Source organism: Amblyomma maculatum, chromosome 2, assembly GCF_055883805.1.
Source record: "Amblyomma maculatum isolate TAMU_Amacu chromosome 2, ASM5588380v1, whole genome shotgun sequence".
Taxonomy (NCBI): Eukaryota; Metazoa; Arthropoda; class Arachnida; order Ixodida; family Ixodidae; genus Amblyomma; species Amblyomma maculatum.
Genome location: NC_139345.1, coordinates 210,694,492 through 210,712,121, shown reverse-complemented (window position 1 = coordinate 210,712,121; position 17,630 = coordinate 210,694,492). Strand labels below are relative to the sequence as shown.

The 17,630-nt window shown below is 47.1% G+C and overlaps 1 protein-coding gene across 5 annotated transcripts in view; it reads left to right on the top strand.

Moving 5' to 3' along the window:
• The window catches only part of LOC146201208 (sorting nexin-4-like), a 113,356-nt gene that overhangs the window by 25,357 nt on the left and 70,369 nt on the right, over positions 1–17,630 (top strand). For all 5 annotated transcript variants that reach the window (XM_084595684.1, XM_084595685.1, XM_084595682.1 and 2 more), the window contains exon 4: positions 13,842–13,919. In XM_084595684.1, the coding sequence (XP_084451810.1) occupies positions 13,842–13,919 (78 nt within the window). The remainder of the gene's footprint in view (positions 1–13,841; positions 13,920–17,630) is intronic.

Genomic DNA, 17,630 nt, shown 5'->3' with positions numbered 1-17,630 from the left:
AGTTATGGGTTGTTAGGGAGCTGCGTCTGAGCGCAAAATTGACTCTCAAGGATGCCTGGACGCAGGCACATCAACCGTAAGACGCAGATAAGGATCGAAGGTTATCTCAACTTGGTAGCGAACATTCCCGCGAGCTTGATCTTGACGCTGCGAAAACGGTCAAGCCAACATTCCGTCGCTGCTCCGATATGTAGTCACGGGTGTCACAATCAAAGGCCGAGCCCCTATGCGAGCAGTCTACGTGCAATTTTTGCGACCAGGCCCCTCATTCGCGCCTCGACTGCCCGGCTCGAAGCTCAGTCTATAACTTCTGCAAAAAGAAAGGGCACTTTGCTGAAGTCTTGTATTCAACTTGTCACTGCCAGGACGTCCGCCAAGGCAAAATTTGTTGATGTAACAATTGACAACTACAACGCGCCATTTAAAGTCGACTCAGGAGCTGAAGTTTCTGCGGTCCCAAGCAACTTCCCTGCATGGCCAGTACAACTTAAGTTGGACACTGCGCTCTCAGGTCCCAGAGGCCAACCACTATGTGTGCTCGGCTCGTATTGGGTGCAACCTCAATGGCAGGGAAAAGCTAGCACTCAGCGCCTCTACGTTGTCCAGTCTTTCATTGTACCTCTCCTTGGTCTGCTGGCATTACAAGCTCTACAAGTTGTTCAATTTCTCGGGGAACTTGAAGCTCCTGGAGCCACACTACATGCCAAGCTCTTCTGTGGACTTGGTACACTCAAGGACGAGTACACCATCCAGCTAAGACCAGACGCAGTACCCTTCTCATTAAGCGTGCCCCGTAGGATTCCAATCCCACTGTGTGGCATCATGCCCACTGAATTGGACAAACTGGAGGAATCTGGCATGATACGTAGAGTTGACAAGCCAACACCCTGGTGTTCTAGGCTCGTCATAGTCCGAAAACATGATGGGTCCTATCGACATTGCGTTGACTCAGCTAAACAAGGTGGTCCAGGGAGAGCGCCACATTCTTCCAACTGTTGAGCAAGTCCTGGGCTTCTTTGGTGATGCAGCCACCTTCTCGAAGCTAGATACAACCGCAAGCTTCCACCGGGTGAAGCTCTCCCCCAAGTCTCAGGAGCTGACAACCTTTATCGCCCCATTCGGCTGGTATTGCTTTTGCCAGCTGCCCTTTGGCATCACCTCTGCACCAGAGTACTTCCAAAAGCAGCTGACCAGAATCCTGGCCATGCTGGAGTGGTGAACATGATTGATGACATACTAGTCATTGGGCGCACACATCAGGAACATGACTCCAGACTCGACCAAGTGTACTTAAAAAGGCTGGCGTCACACTCAACCGGGAAAAATGCCATTTCGGGGTCTCCGAAGTACCCTTTCTTGGGGTCATCGTCTCGACTGAAGGCATCAGGCCAGATCCAGTTAAATTTGATGCAGTCAAAACCATGGAAGCTCCAAAGATGTTGCAAGGGTCAGAATACTTCTGGGGAGGGTAAATCACCTGGCCAGATTCCTCCCACACATCTCTGACGTCACAGCACCCATCCATCCTCTTGAGCAAATCTGTGTGTTGGACCTGGCAGCAAGATCAAGAGGCAGCATTCGCTAGATTTAAGGAACTCTTGATATCGGATCACTGCATGGCCAAGTATCATCCAGAATATGCCACTACTGTATCTGCAGATGCAAGTTCTTTTGGACTCTCAGCAATCTTGTTGCAGATGCAGCCCTCAGGAGAGCGTCGCCCAGTTCCTTTTCCTTCAAGGTTCATAACCGTGACTGTGCAGCGCTATAGCCAGACAGAGAAGGAAGCTTTGGCTACATGGGCTACCCAGCGGTTTGACGAGTTTGTCTGAGGAATAGCGTTCAACGTTGAAACCGACCGTCTGCCGCTGCTTTCCCTCTTCGGCAAGATGGAGCTGGATGTGTTACCTCCTCGCATACAGAGGCGAAGACTGAAGACAATGCAGTATCAATTCAGGATGCTGCACGTACTTGGAAAACTCCTAGCCACGGCAGATACCCTTCCGTGTATCCCCCAGGCATCTCGTCTCCTGGACACAGTAGAACATTTTGCAACACAAGTAGTATCATGCTCATCGGAGGTCCTACCTTTAAACCTCAAGGAAATGCGTCAAGTACAAGACTCCGTTGGAGAATGCAAAGCACTTATCACTTTTTGCCAGCAGGGATCACCGCAGAAATCCAAGAAGCCAATACATCTCACAAAGTATGCTTCAGTGGAAAACAAGCTTTCTGTCTGCAACCGTCTTCTACTAAAAGGTGCCTGCATTTTTAACCCATCTTCACTTTGACCAACAGTACTGACGCTGCTGCATGAAGGGCACCAAGGCATCAACAGAAGCAAGGCTCTGGCTCATGAGTCAGTTTGGTGGCCCGGTATATCAGCAGGCATCATATCTCTTGTAACCAACTGTGAGCAGTGCGCTTCCACCCGAGTCAATCAGGCAGAACCCTTGGTGCCCACAAGCCTGCCTGGAGACCCCTGGAAACTGCTTGACTTGTTCCGCGTCAAAGGTCAAACATTTATCCTGGTGGTTGTCTACTACTCGAGGTTCCCAGAGGTAGTTAGTCTGAGGAGTTCATCAGCCCAAGCCATCATTGACATCCTCAAGAGCATCTTTGCACGGCACTGGATCCCTTAAGAGGTCAGAACAGACAATGGCCCATCGTTCTCATCGCGGGAATTTGCAACATTTGCAGCGGCATATGGCTTTCACCATGTGACCAGCAGCCCGCACAATGTGCAGTCAAATAGTGGGGCCGAAAGGATGATTCAGACCGTGGATATGTTCTGCAAAGCAGAGGATCCTCACTTGGCCCTGCTGAGCTACCAGGTGTCAATGGCTTCAGTCCAGCCCAGCTGTTGATGGGACGACAGTTACGAACCAGAGTCCCCAAGAGGGAAGAGCACTTACGGCCTAACTGGCCAAAAAGATAAAAAGTTTCAGGGAAAGAAGCCGCATACGAGCAGAAGCAGACCGGCAGTTTTAACAGACACCACCGAGCTGAAAATCTGCCACCACTACAAACAGGCCAAAGTGTGTGGGTGAGACCCGACCAAGTAAAGGCCACCGTCCTGAGCTCGGCTCAAAGACCTGGATGCTATGTGGTCAAAACACAGCAAGGCGGCATCCTGCAGCGTAATCGACGTCACCTTATACCCTTTGTTCCACCACAGTGCTCAGGTGCAGTCCTGGAACCCACCGCCTGCCTGCAAAACAGAGTCAAAAATTGCCTGCGGACCACCTCCAGCGGATGGTGATCAAGTTGTGCGGGCACATATTGGACGGCACATTGTTCCCCCGGACTGTTTAAACTCGTGAATTGTTTCCTGGCCTCTCCTTCTCTCTGTTCAGTCTTCTAGGAGGGAGATGTAGAAGTCGCCATTATTAGTTTTTAAGGCTGCTAGTTGCTGGCTCCCTCTGGACGAGGTTTCTTGTATATATTTTTACATTAGGCGGTGCATGCACTGATATGCGCATAAGAAGGAAAAAGAAGAATTTGAGTAGTTTCGGCGAAGACGACGACGTTCGAGCAGTGTCGGCTGGTGCCTGCAGGAAAGGGCAGTTCTGTGGAAGCCTTGTCTCCCTCCCATCTCCACTCTCTCAACCCTCAAGCTGAACTACCCCCGTAACATCTTGGTGGAGGCGCTTTCGATCCCCTTGCCACAGCTCCTCGTATTTCCGCGCCAGAAACCTGGATTTGCACAGTGGACGCCATCTCCCCGAGCTCACCCCACCAACTGCCACTGTAAGCATGGCATCCCAGGATGCATCACCCGCTACGCAAACTCCACCTGCCCCCATGGTCTTAACCAAAATCCACCATCCGCCTATTTTTAACGGCGAAGACAAGACGGATGTTGAAAATTGGCTCGATGAACACGAAAGGTGCAGCAAGAACAGCTGGTGGGATGCTAGCATAATGCTTGCCAACATCATCTTCTATCTAGCGGGAACGGCGCAGACCTGGTTTACCAAACACGAACAGGAGATGCCTACTTGGGACATCTGCAAACAAAAGCTTCAGGACTTGTTCGGCAAGCCGATTGGGTGAGCTCTAGCAGCCAAAAAAGACCGGACTACTCGTGCTCAATCGTCAACCGAATCATACCTCACCTACATACAGGACGTCCTCGCCCTGTGTCGAAAGGTGAACACCTCCATGACCGAAGATGATAAAGTGGGCCATATACTTAAGGGTATCGTAGATGACACATTCAACATACTTCTCTGCAAAGACTGCTCTACGGGGGACTCAGTCCTGCAAGTCTGTCGTCATTTCGAACTCTGGCGCTTGTGCGCCAGAGTTAGAACGGGGCTCGACAATGTAGCTCGTGATAGTTTTCGTTGTGTAGTGTCACATAAGAAAAGGTTCACCGCCTGCAGAAAGAATGTGGTTTATCGCATTCCGCTCAATTGTGGCCGGTGCTACTACGGGCAGACAGGCAGATGTCTAAATGTGCGCCTGACGGAGCATTCTAATTCTCTGGGAGGGAAGGCGAGTTCTAATCTGGCGCTACATGTGCAATCCCGAGAGTGTAAGTCTGAGCATGACCCGTCCCTTTGTGCGCCTGATTTCAGTAACACGGGTGTAGTTTACAGCAATGGTAAACAATTCTGTCGAGAGTTGGTTGAAGCATATTACATTAAGGCTGAGGACAAGTGTATGGCTAAGGCATCGGTTAGCCTTCATTGTAAGGAATTCGCTCTATTAGAAAAGTCGTTAGTTATGCCTTGACTTTGAATTGGCTTTGAATTTTCTTTTTCATCTTCTTCTCAATTCCCTGCCATTCCACCGGTTGGGCTGTGCGCATGCTTTTCGGAAGGAGTCTTCGTGGTTTTCTTCCGTTCAATAAACATTCAGTTGCTAGTCCAGCCTTGTCCTGTCCTCTTCTTCCCTGTGTATCATCCTTTGGCTGGTTAAATATGAACCCTTACCAACTTGGCCAGTCGTCAAACATGGTTGCCTCTGACCTGCGTCCCGAATATGCCAGTGCCCTTGCCGGCCTTTTGCGGTCATACAGCGACATTTTTGATTTCGGTCATGGATCCCTGGGCCAAACGTCTGTCGTCACACATCGCATCGATACTGGAGATGCCTGCCCTATTCACCGATGGCCTTACAGAGTTGCTCTTTCCGAACGCTGAATCATTCAGGAAGAAGGGGAGAAAATGTTGGCCAGCAACATTATTGAGCCGTCGAGTAATCCCTGGGTGCCTCCGGTAGTACTCGTCAAAAAGAAAGACAACAGCTGGAGGTTTTGCGTAGATTACCGGCGCCTAAACAAGATAACAAAGACGTGTACCCTCTTTCAAGGATCGATGACGCCCTTGACTGCCTGCATGGTGCCAAATACTTCTCCATCGATCTCCGTTCTGGATACTGGCAAATCTCTGTTGACGAAAGAGACCGTGAAAAGACTGCTTTTATCGCTCCGGATAGCCTCTACCAATTCAAGGTGATGCCTTTCGGCTTATGTAATGCCCCTTCGAGCGCATGATGGACTCCTTACTACACAGGTTCAAATAGACCACATGTCTGTGCTACCTCAATGACATCATCATATTTTCATCAACCTTTGAGGGCCACCTCCATCATGTTTCGGCTATTCTTGGCGTCTTCCGACAAGCGGGCCTTCAGTTGAACTCCAAGAAGTGTAGCTTTGGTTGCCGGGAACTCAAGGTCCTAGGACATTTTGTCAACACCCATGGCATCCTGCCGAACCCCGACAAAATTCGCGCTGTAAGTGGTTTTCCTATACCGAAATCTCGCAGCGACGTGCGTAGCTTCTTCGGACTTTGCTGATATTTCCGGCGATTTGTACCAAACTTCGCGGAAATTGCCGTCCACTTACGCAGCTTCTGAAAAAAGAGGTCTCCTTTTCCTGGGACCACGAACAATCCTTCGCCGCTCTTATTGGCCACCTCATCGGTGCGCCAGTGTTGGCTCACTTCAATCCGTCAGCGCCCACAGAAGTATGCACCGACGCAAGTGGTCATGGAATTGGTGCCATTCTCGCACAACGTCAGCTCGGTTCCCCTCGCGTCATCGCCTATGCCAGCCGACTCCTCTCTGCGGCTGAACAGAATTATTCCATAACTAAACGTGGGTGCTTAGCCCTAGTTTGGGCCATGAAGAAGTTCCGCCCTTACTTGTATGGGCGGCCATTCACAGTAGTCACTGACCACCACGCATTGTGTTGGCTTTCTGCACTCAAAGACCCTGCTGGCCGCCTTGCACGTTGGGCCTTGCACCTTTAGGAGTACAATTTTTCAGTGGTCTATAAGTCTGGCCAGTTGCATAGAGACGCAGATTCGTCGCGTCCCGACACTACCGGCTACTCCCCCTTCTATCTTCTATACGACCGTGAACTTCTGCTTCCTTTTGACAGCCTGCTTCCTTCTGTCGCCACTGCCAGCTCATATGCTCGTGACGCCATAGCCCGAGCTGATACTGCCCGCGTTATTGCTCACAACCGACTCGCAGCCTCCCAGCACTCCCTGAAATGTCACTGATTTCTGTCATCGCAACACCCAGTATTCTTGCGGGTCTCTCGTGCTGCTTTGGACCCCAGCTCGCCGCGTTGGCCTCTCGGAAAAACTTTTACCCTATTATACAGGACCCTACCGTATTTTATGACAAGTAACTCCAGAGACATACGAAATTGTGGCCTTGCATCCCGCACGCCAGACCTCTACACCACGCACCGAGACGGTCCATATTGCATGGCTGAAGCCGTACTACACGGACCCTGGTTTGGATGCTAGTACGCACCGGGACGGTGCTTTTCAGCCGGCGGGGTAGTGTTACGTTAGGCGGTGTATGCACTGATATGCGTATAAGAAGGAAAAAGAAGAATCTCGGGAGTTTTGGCGAAGACAACGACGACGTCCGAGCAGTGTCGGCTGGTGCCTGTCGGAGAGGCCTGTTGTGTGAAAGCCTTGTCTCCTGTCTCCGCTCTCTGCAACCTCAAGCTGAACCACCCCTGTAACAATACATATATGGCGACGGAATAAAAGTGGGCGTCTTCTTTCATTCGGAAATCAGCTGGGCATGTGTCGTCACTTCTACAGATCCTGCTTGTCCCCTCGGGCCGCGGGCCGTGACTGAGCCTCGCAATAGTTATAATCTGCGAATACTTGCCAAATGCGCTCCATCCCAATCTAATTCTCGTAGTTGTTTCCCTTTAATGCTCTAGATCTGCGGTTGCTACCTGCCCTAAGTAGACATATTCGCCTACCACATCCAGTGCTTCACTACCTACTGTGAACTGCTGTTTTTTTCCCTAGGCTGCTGAACATTACCTTAGTCTTCTGCATATTGATTTTCAAGCCTACCTTTCGCTATTCCTGTTAAGTCATGAATCATTCATTGCAGTTCGTCCCCTAAGTTACTTAGCAATGCAACCAACGAATTGCAGATTACTGAGGTACTCTCCATCAATCCTTATTCCTAACCACTCCCATTGCATGTCTGAATACAGTTGAACCCAGATAATTCGAATTTTAGTTATATCGAACTCACGGAATATCCCCTTGAAAATCCTATGTAAAAGTATAGGAAAGCTGCATCGTTTATCGAGCTCCAATTTCAACGGTCGTTCGATATATCAAACTCCGAACCACAGACTGGAAGTTGCGCCTTCCCCAAAGAGGATCGCATCACCTCGGCTGTTTGCCGTGTCACTTTTTCAAGCCACGTGCAGAAGGAATAAGAGAGAACTTTTCGGGGACGGCTGGTCTAGAGCAGCGCTGCACCCTTTCCCCAAAGGTGCTCACATCTACAGTGATCGTTTGCCACGTGCCAGCCCGTGACATTTGCAAGCCATGTGCATGAAGGAACGAGAAGGAATCGATTTGTCAACGGCCGGCACGGAGCAGACACAGCCAATGCAGCCGTGGTGTTTGGGGGAGGGTAAACAACTCGATAGAGCGAAAAGCCCATCTTTCTGCTGAGCTTTCTCTCCTCTTCCCCTCTCTGTCCTGGTCTTCATTCGCAGCAGCACGCACTATGCATGCGCCGACAAGCCAGTTCAGCCCATGGCAGACAGAACGTCTGACACTTTCTCCAGTGTGTGTTGCGAACCCTCTGTGCGCGGCGGGTGACGTGCGATGCCCGTCTTGTGTCGTACTGAATGTGCGGCGTAGCGTAAGCTATGGTGGCTGCGGATGTTAAGAAGCGGCAGATTTCTTTTTTTTTTTTGCGAGAGTTGACCATTATTGCACCTATAAATCAAGCATGTGGTTAGCTGCCATCATGACACCAGCTTTTAGCACTGTTCTCTTCAAACGGCATTTGCAGCTATCCCGCTTCCCAATGATTTTGTGGCGTGCCGCCCAAGCACGGCATGATAAATCGAACCATCACGAGCACTCTGCCAATTTCGCTCCTCGCCATTGCAGGAAAAAACATCAAAAGTATAGTCAAAAGATAAACATGCCGTGACGGTATCACTGTGCAGAATCTTGGCACGCTGCCAGTAAATGAGCTGTAGATGCGACGGCCGAAACGGAGAGATGCGCCAACGGGTAATGCTTTTTTTCTTTTTTTTAATTCTTAGAGGCAAAAGCTGAGGGTGGGTTCATTATATAAGTGGGTTGATTACGCGATAAATACGGTGTCATTTTTCAGTATCATAAACGGCGTCTCAAGCCGATTTCTGTACTATATAGAACTATTTCGCGATCCCCTTCAAGTTCGATATATCCGAGTTCGACTGTACTTCCTCTAAGCAAGCTGTGTATAGTACTGGAAAGATCGTGTCTTGTTGCCTAAAACCTTTCTTTATGTAAATTTTGTTACTGCTTTTATGCAGAACTATGGTTGCTGTGCAGCCACCATAGGTCGGCACCATGAGGAGGGCCTCACTCACACTCCACCCGCTCACACTCACATCCACTCACTCACACTCATTCCAGCTCCCAGTCACCGCCTCACACTCACATGCATGACCACTTCTGTTCATGGCCGTTCACTCACACTCACGTTCACTCTGATGCACGTCCACTCACTCGCACTCAAATTCATGGCTGCTCCCATTCATGGCCACTCACACTCACGGTGACTCTCATACACGTGCACTCACTTACACACAGTCATGGCTGCTCCCATTCGTGGCCACTCACTAGCACTCGCACTCACACCGTGAGCATGTTAGAGGCGATATAAATGCACTCATGAGTGAGTGCGCCGACCTATGGCAGCCACTATAGATATCTTCCAGTACTTTCACATATGGCTCGTCTACACCCAGATTTTGCAAGGGCTGTATGACTACCGAGGTTTCTACTAAGTCAAATGCATTTTCGTAATCAATGAAAGCTATGTATAAGGGCTGGTTATATTTCGAGCATTTTTCTATCACCTGGTTGATTCATTCATTCATTCATTTATTCATACTGTCAGCCCTGGGCGGGCTATTACAGGAGTGGATATCAAACTTGAAATAGAACAAGAACACATCAAACAGCACTGAGATCAACACTAAATTTCATACATAATTGTGTTTGCCACTTGAACAAAACAAAAACATTGTCATAGAAATCAAGCAGTACATAAAACATTATGCAGTTTATCTAAAAATTCGCTAAGTGATTGTGACGTGACAACGGAGTTTGGTAACATATTCCATTCCTTAATGGCTCTCGGGAAAAAACTAAATTTAAAGCAATCATTTCTGACAGGCGGCATTGGGATGTACAAACTGTGACGATGGCGTGATGTTTCCCCTGTTTTAATTTCAAAGTATTTTGTTTGATCGATTTTCAAGTAGTGGTTAGCGATCTGGAAAAGAAACTTGAGTCTGTCACATTTGGTTCTAATGTCAAGTGTTTGCAAATCAGCACAAAGAAGTTGGAGAATCAGAATAACGATACCTATTAAATATAAACCTTGCTCCGAGGCGCTGGATTCTTTCCAGCTTAGAACAGTTGGAAGCAGTGTACGGGTCCCAGACAACTTTTGCATATTCGAGGATAGGCCTAACTAGGCTTTTGAAAACCAGACTTTTTATTTCGGGAGTTGCCCTGCACATATTGCGTCTCAAGCTCCAGAGTGCCTTGGAAGCCTTAGTACATACATTATCTATGTGTGAATTCCAGCGTAAGTCAGATGTGAGTGTTACTCCAAGGTATTTAAAATTGCTTACTCTAGTTAGTAATCTACCATTAATGCTGTAACTGTAATCAAGGACAGTTTTCTTTCTTGTAATGGACATAAAAACAGTTTTGTTTGAATTTAATACCATCTGCCACACCTTACACCATTCATGTATTTTCTGCAAGTTTTGATTGAGTTCTGCCTGATCTTCCGGAGTATTAATTTGTTTATAAACGATGCAGTCATCTGCATACAGTCTAACTGGAACGCTCAAACCAACCGGCAAGTCGTTGATGAAGATCAAAAACAAGAGAGGGCCCAGAACGCTGCCCTGGGGAACACCGGAATCGACTGGCATGATGTTGGATTTATACTCTTGAACCTGAACATACTGTACTCTAGACGAAAGATATGACCTGAACCACTCAGTTATAGTTTCATTTTTAAATATGGCACTGATTTTTAGTAATAGTTTAGGATGCGAAACCTTATCAAACGCCTTTGCAAAGTCCAAAATTACGATGTCAGTTTGCATGCGGGAATTAATTGACTGGGAAAGATCATGTACTGTTTCCGTGAGTTGAGTGATGGTAGAAAGCCCCTTGCGGAAGCCATGCTGGTTTACAAATAGGAGATTGTTACTCTCAAGAAAAGTTGATAAGTGAGCGTACATAATATGTTCGAGTAACTTGGAACACGTGCTAATGAGGGAAATGGGTCTATAATTTTCAACGTTAGAAGTGGGACCATTTTTATGCACAGGCACTATTTTCGCACATTTCCAGGCAACGGGAACACAACTACTGTCGATAGACGATTGAAAGATTTTGGTAAGAAATTTAGAATTCCACTCTGCATATCTATATAAGAATTCATTCGGGATACCGTCCGGTCCTGAGTTCTTTTTTGTGTTGATATTCAAAAGGAGTTTCAGAACTCCTTCTTCACTTATTTCTAAATCGGGAATAGGAGGGCAACCTGGAGGCTCAAAAAACGGTGATTCGCCGTCATCTTCAGTGAAAACAGATGCAAAAAATGAATTAAAACTTTCAGCCCTCTGGGGGCTCTCTTCTTCATTAGAATGGTGAGATTTACCGCCGCCATTTATATATCGCCAGAACTTACTGGGCGCTTCAGTAAGAAATCTGAAGATGGTATGGATATGATCGATAGTAGAGTACCCTTTCTGGAAACCTGCTTGATTTTTTTTGCTTGATTTAAGTCTAAGATTGTCCTAGTTCTGTTAGTGATTACCTTAGTAAACACCTTATATGTAACAGATAATAAGGTTACACTTATTAAGCTTAATTACGATGCCTGCCACCCTCTTTTTAATGCTATAGAATTCTTCTTATATTACCAGCTATATCCTTATTGACGAGGAACCCTACTCTTAGTTTTCGTCTCTCCGGTAAGCCTCTGTAACAGAATACATGCCCGCCCTTCAGTGCAGTATATGCCTCGTTTGGCCTCCTAACCTCACTAAGCCCTATCACATCCCATTTCATACCCTCTAATTCCTCACAGGTTTAGCAGTACAGTAAAACCTCTTTAATCAGACTTTGAGGACTTGAATGTCCAAAGGTCAACTAATCAGGTGGCCCTCAAAAATCTTCCAGAAACCATTTAAATCATTGTAAATATACAGTATTTGCTAAAAATTAAAGATGTGGCCGGTTGGCATGTGCTTCAGAAATAGAACTGCATGGCGGCGATAATATGTTACAGTTCCGTCAGATGCTTTGCTACATGTACTCTGCTGAATGTGTCGAGGCAGAACTGCTGCAGGCTGATAGGGTCTGTGCAGCCCCTTTTACAACACAGCTTGGTAGCAGTGGAACCACGTCACAGGTGATGTCACTGATGTGCATCCAACGGCTGCCATCATTATGGGCTGGTCAAATATTTATCTTTCCTTTGTAGCCATTTAGCCTCGTTTGGGTGGATATCAATGAGGAATTACTCCCTTATGGCATTATGGGCTAGCGGGAAAGCTCAGAAAATATAACTGTGTGGCCAGATTACTTTTTCTCCTGCGAGGAGAGTCTTAAGACTGCTTTCACATCTGCCATCAAATGCGTGCCAGTTTGCTTGAATGGTAGTGCACCATGAAAATAAATCACACAGAGGGTTGCTTGAATAATTACTTGCCATTCTGGTCATGCTTCAACACGGTCCCCACCTTCAGGTGACGATACAATTGAACTGGTTCTAGCTCGACAATGTACAATCAAGTGTCCAGTGCTATGGTTCTACATGGACCATGTTAATGTTCTCTTGTATGGGTCCATCTCTCGCCTTCACCAGAGCTCTTTAACATTGCCAGTTGCGAAACTTCCATTAGGGCCTCGTGTCGAAAAATGGCAGTTCAAGTTGGTTGAAGTTCGAGTGTTTGTGGCTAGTGGCATTGCTTTGGGGGGCTATTAAAGTTGACTTTGTACAAATTGTGAACTTAACAATTGTTTATAAATGCAGAACCATGTGGCAACAAAATTAGATGAAGAGATGCAGTAGCAAAAGATTTAGATGTAACAACCATAGAATTAAGAGGCGAGAAAAAAGAAATTAGGGCAGATTACACTTTCGTGTAAGACTGATGACACAGTGATGCTGATAATGTTTGGTTCGACTAAGTTATCCGTGATTATCTACTTCGAGATTGTCATTTTTATCTGTGTCGTCGGCGGAGAAGTGGGACAGACAGTGCACCTTTTCTTCTTTTAAATCAATTTGAAACTCTGCTGATGCCTGCTGTACTGCATCTACTTCTGTATGCTGTGTGGTGCAGTGTTTGAGGATGTGCCAAATGAAAGGCGCAGCAGGGAGGCCTGGATCAAATGCCTGGTGGGGTCAGCTTCAGCTTCGTATATGCGTGAATCACCTGGTAATGTCATCAGCCATGACAGGATGTGGCGTCATGATGAAGTTATTTCCGGTTATTAGACATGACCGGATGTGACATCATGACGACGTCACATCCAGTCATGACGTCCTGTCCGATTATGGTGATGTCATTACTGCGAATACAGCCAGCTGCGTACGATAGATGCATGGGGCAAGGAAAAAACTTAGGAGAGGCCCTGACGTCATTTTTTTTAAGCCGGCGCGGCCGCGCCGCGACCGAACGCTGCAACGTCTCTCCTCCTCCTTTACGGAAAATAAAACCGCAGTAGGCACAGGACAGAGGGGGGAGACAACACAGGGCATTTTCTTTCTCCATGATGCTCACGTACCTAGGGCCCTTAACAATGCTGTTGCTAGTAGCCCGAGTTTTCATAGAAACCGCGTCGCCATTGCTAATGGCCCGACTTGGCTAGCTCTAAATTTTGACGTCACTTCCGCCACACTTTCTCCAATGCATTGAGAATGGCAAGGGCCTCTCCTAAGTTGTTTCCTTCCTCCATGGATAGATGGAACAACCTCTGGCTTAAACAGCATCGCTGTTAAAAAAAAAAATAGAAGAAGCACCTCTCAGAAGGCTACGATGACAATGGCAGATAGCTTTTTATGGCTCCTAATGGCGCTAGAATTCATAAACACCCAAAAAGTGCATACTACAACTAGTCACTTTTTGAGTTTCCCAACTGGTACTGTAATCAAAGAGCTCTGGCCTGCACAAGATGGCACCAGTGATTGTGCATTGCTGTTGGAGACCAAGTGTTTGAGTGACAGCTTGGACTGCTGGATGACCGCTGGTAGCTTGCAGCAGTGGTAGCTCTAAGTATGCTGCCTTCCTGCAGGTTCAGTTTCGCTGGCAGAAGCTGCCCACGGACACACTGGACCCAGAATTTGTGGAGAGGAGAAGAGCCAGCCTGGAGGTACTGTGGACATAACTTCCAACTCCCTTGCTGCAGCCCCCCACCCCCTCCTCACATCCCATCCCCCCTTCCCCTGGATGCCAAGAGTGCCGCCATGACGTAGGCCGGCATAACCTGCGTCCAGTACCCCCTCCCCAAGAATACCCCATCATCATCATCTGCAGCCAACTTCTATTCCTCATTGACCCCCCCTCCCCCTTCGTGCTGTTAGCGAGCTAGGCAGTGATGCTGATCACTTGCAGGAGGAGCATGCTGAGTTGGCACTTTCCCTGTGAGTGGGAACTGTGACCCACATCAAATGCAGTTCCCCCACATCATACTGGAGAGAAAGGAAGCCACTGTGGGCTGCAAATCACAAGATGCAATGAGCGCACAGTACAAGGAGCATTGCGAGCTGACTGACCAGTGGGCTGCGGCGGTGGCTTTTCGATAAAGGCGATAAGCAAGGCGTCCATCTTATGTATGATGTCAGTGCATGTCAAAGAACCCCAAAGGGCCGAAATTGCCAGAGTCCTCCACTACGGCATCTCTCATAGCCTGAGTCGCTTTGAGACTTTAAACCCATTAAACCCAACGGCGTAAACCTGGCTGACTAGTGAAAGGAGCAGCCTACACTGAATGTTTGTGCACGTTTTTGTTGCTCTCTATGAAGGCATCTTAAATGGCCACAAAGCAAAAAGCTCAGTTCGCTCACTCTAAAGACATTGCAAGTCGTATATTTGTATATTTAGTGCAGGGGTGGGCGGCATGCCATATGAGACTGAACATGCGCGTGTGGTCGAGGTTTTTAATTTTGGCAAATGTATATATGTATGTATATAATCTGGATAAGCAACCAAAATAAAAACAACTTTATGAGATTATTTTTAGCAAAAAAGATGGCTTAATTTAAAAAAAAAAAAAGGAAAGAAAGCAGCTGCAAAGCCAACTTCATGTGCAGGCTTGTTCCGTTTAACAAAATTTTGACTGCTAATAAAGGCAAATCCTTTGTAGTTAGCAGTCCAGCCACTACATATACAGCCTAATAAGACTATCTGTGTACTTCTATGTCCGAAGTGGTTTGTCTTGTAAAGGAAAAGAATTCCGAATTCTGCACATTTTGAAAAATTTTCAGATTATTCAAATAGCCTTATATATTCACAACTCTAAGCTTTAAGAAGCCTAAAATTTACTGGCATAGTTTTGTGTTTAGTTGGCAGCCTCCAAACCTACTTTAGTCTGTGTAGCAAGAGCTATTCTTAAAAATCATTGTTTCAAGTAGTAAGTCATACTTGTTGCCATACTTTAAAGATTATTTGGTACCAAAAAAATACCTTTGTTTGTTTTTACAACTTTCAGAAGGAAATCTCCGAAGCCTGCCCTCTTAGTGTCTTTAAAACATTTTGCAGTATTTTTGTATTCCTCGACTTGTACCCTTGTCAAGAGTGCACTTAAGGGTACTGTCACTTGCAATAAGTGGGCTTTGACAAAGCTGAACTGCACTGGCGTGATGCACTCACAGAAGAATGCACATTGTTACGAGTGCATTTATGGAACACCCTTTGCTGACTGAGTTTGTGGCCTCACCAGCAGTGTTTTCAAAGGCACCAGATGTAGTGTACAAAAAGCAAGACACAGGATTATTGAACAAATTTAAGAAATTTATCTTTGATAGCAAGAAGCAAAACACAGCAGAGAAATAAGAAATAATAATCATGTTAAGAACTCGCATCGTGAGACATAATGCTGTACTGCGGCAATGCCATTTTCATTGTTTTTGTTTGTGAGCCAGCTGCTTGGATGGCCTGAACATGTGCTGACTGCCGATTGTGTTGCAAGGCGTCTTTGCGGAGTTGTCGACGCTAACAATCACCACAAACTCATCGCTTCCTCCAAGCTAGTTTCTGCCCCAGTGCAAGCCACCAGGTTGTTTTTTGTCAGAATTTTAGATACGCTAGAAACTCTCTATGCTTGCAGGACTCGGCGCACAAAAAGACAGCACAAGGCCAACAAGGACAGCAGGACGAAGCACTGAACTATCAGCTTTGTTTCATGTTCTTTCAATTCCTTTTGAAACATTGGCTGAAACATGACTACAATGGGATGCAAAACTCCCGCCATCCCCGCATTCACTGCCACATTTTTAAAGTTCTGTAATCAGGCTCACTGGACTTTGAAAAAACCACTGTGATAGGGAAACACAGCAAGCTGACATGTGAGATAACAGGCACACAGTGGTTGAAGGACCGCTGTGTGAGCAAGCCTTCGGTGACAGGAAAAGAGTTTGCAGGTAATTGCGTGGTTTTGGGTGTCCAAAGATATCTGAGTGGAGGGTTTTAGTATTATTTTATCATATTGTTTTCATGATATTAATTCTTTTGACATGCGCATTTCCTTTCACCTCACCAGAGGTGTTTGCCTTACATTTCTTTTGGTTGTTATTTTTGTTTCACATTTTTTAGTTGCCTCAGTCATGTGGCATGATAGGGTATCCCCTAAATACGGGTTTCCTTTTATTGAAATAAAATTTGATACATTTAAACCCACTTATAACAATACCGGTTTTAACAATTTATTGTATATAACAGTGGGCAGCCGCTGCACCGTCAGGTTTACCATGCGTTCTATGGTAAAATAAGCAGCTTATTACAATAGTGTCACATTATATTGTTACGGACGAAGGAGGAAGAAAAGGGCAGTGGTGCAGGCAGGAGTGCGCGCGCTAGGCCCGCACACAGATTCATTAAACGTCATCTCACGACCACCGAGCATCTTCCCTCTGTCCTCTGTTCTCCTGTTGTCATCGCTTGCCGCCATGTAACATTTGGTTGGAGGTGCAACGTACGTCATCCCCACCCTCGCCTTGGAGCATCGACGCCATCTGTAAGCCGGGACCATTGACCGAGGGCACAGGGACATCGCCGAGCAGCTTCGCCCCAACCCTTCAAGCCCAGACCTGACCAACTACCACCGCCCAGCCCCCAGCCCGGACCTGAAGACAAGGAGAACAGACGCACCAACCAGAACCGAGACGAAGTACCCGAATGACCCGAAGGAACCGAGGGACACGAACACGTAACCCCCGCCCAAACTGCCCGACGTGACCTCGAGCCATCGGTCGCAAGGACTCTGGTTACGGATGGTTGACAGCTCCAGAGGAGGCGGATCACCCACACATCAGACATTGTACCGACAAGCCACGTAACAATATTATTGGTTATAACAGTCAGATATGGTCGCCAAAAGTCAACAAAAACAAGGAAATGCGCGACCACAAAAGCACGCATACGCAGGGACACCGACAATACCGATGCAGCAGACAAAAAAAAAAAAAAGAACAAGCTTGCATGCCGCGGAGGCACGCGGGAGGACGGAGCGCTTTCTCACGCAGAGGAGGAGGAAAGGCGTAAGGCGCTTCTAAGCACTACCGTTCTGAGGGAGAGCTTTGAGCACTCCCCCTCAAGACCGCCCATGGCCTAGGAAACTCGCGTCCTCTCTGCCTCTGCACGGAGGAACAGTCCATTCTGAGGGTGCGCTGATCGTGGTGCACTGCACTATCCTCCCCTGTTTGCTTTGTCCAGGTCCCTGCCTCGCGGTTGCACATGTTTAGTGGCAGGCGCGCAGCAGCGTTGGTGCACGTGTCTTTCTAGTGTGGTTCTCCTAGTATGCCATCATCAATCACACTTGAACTATTGTCAGTTAGTATGGGGAAACACAACATCCACTAATATA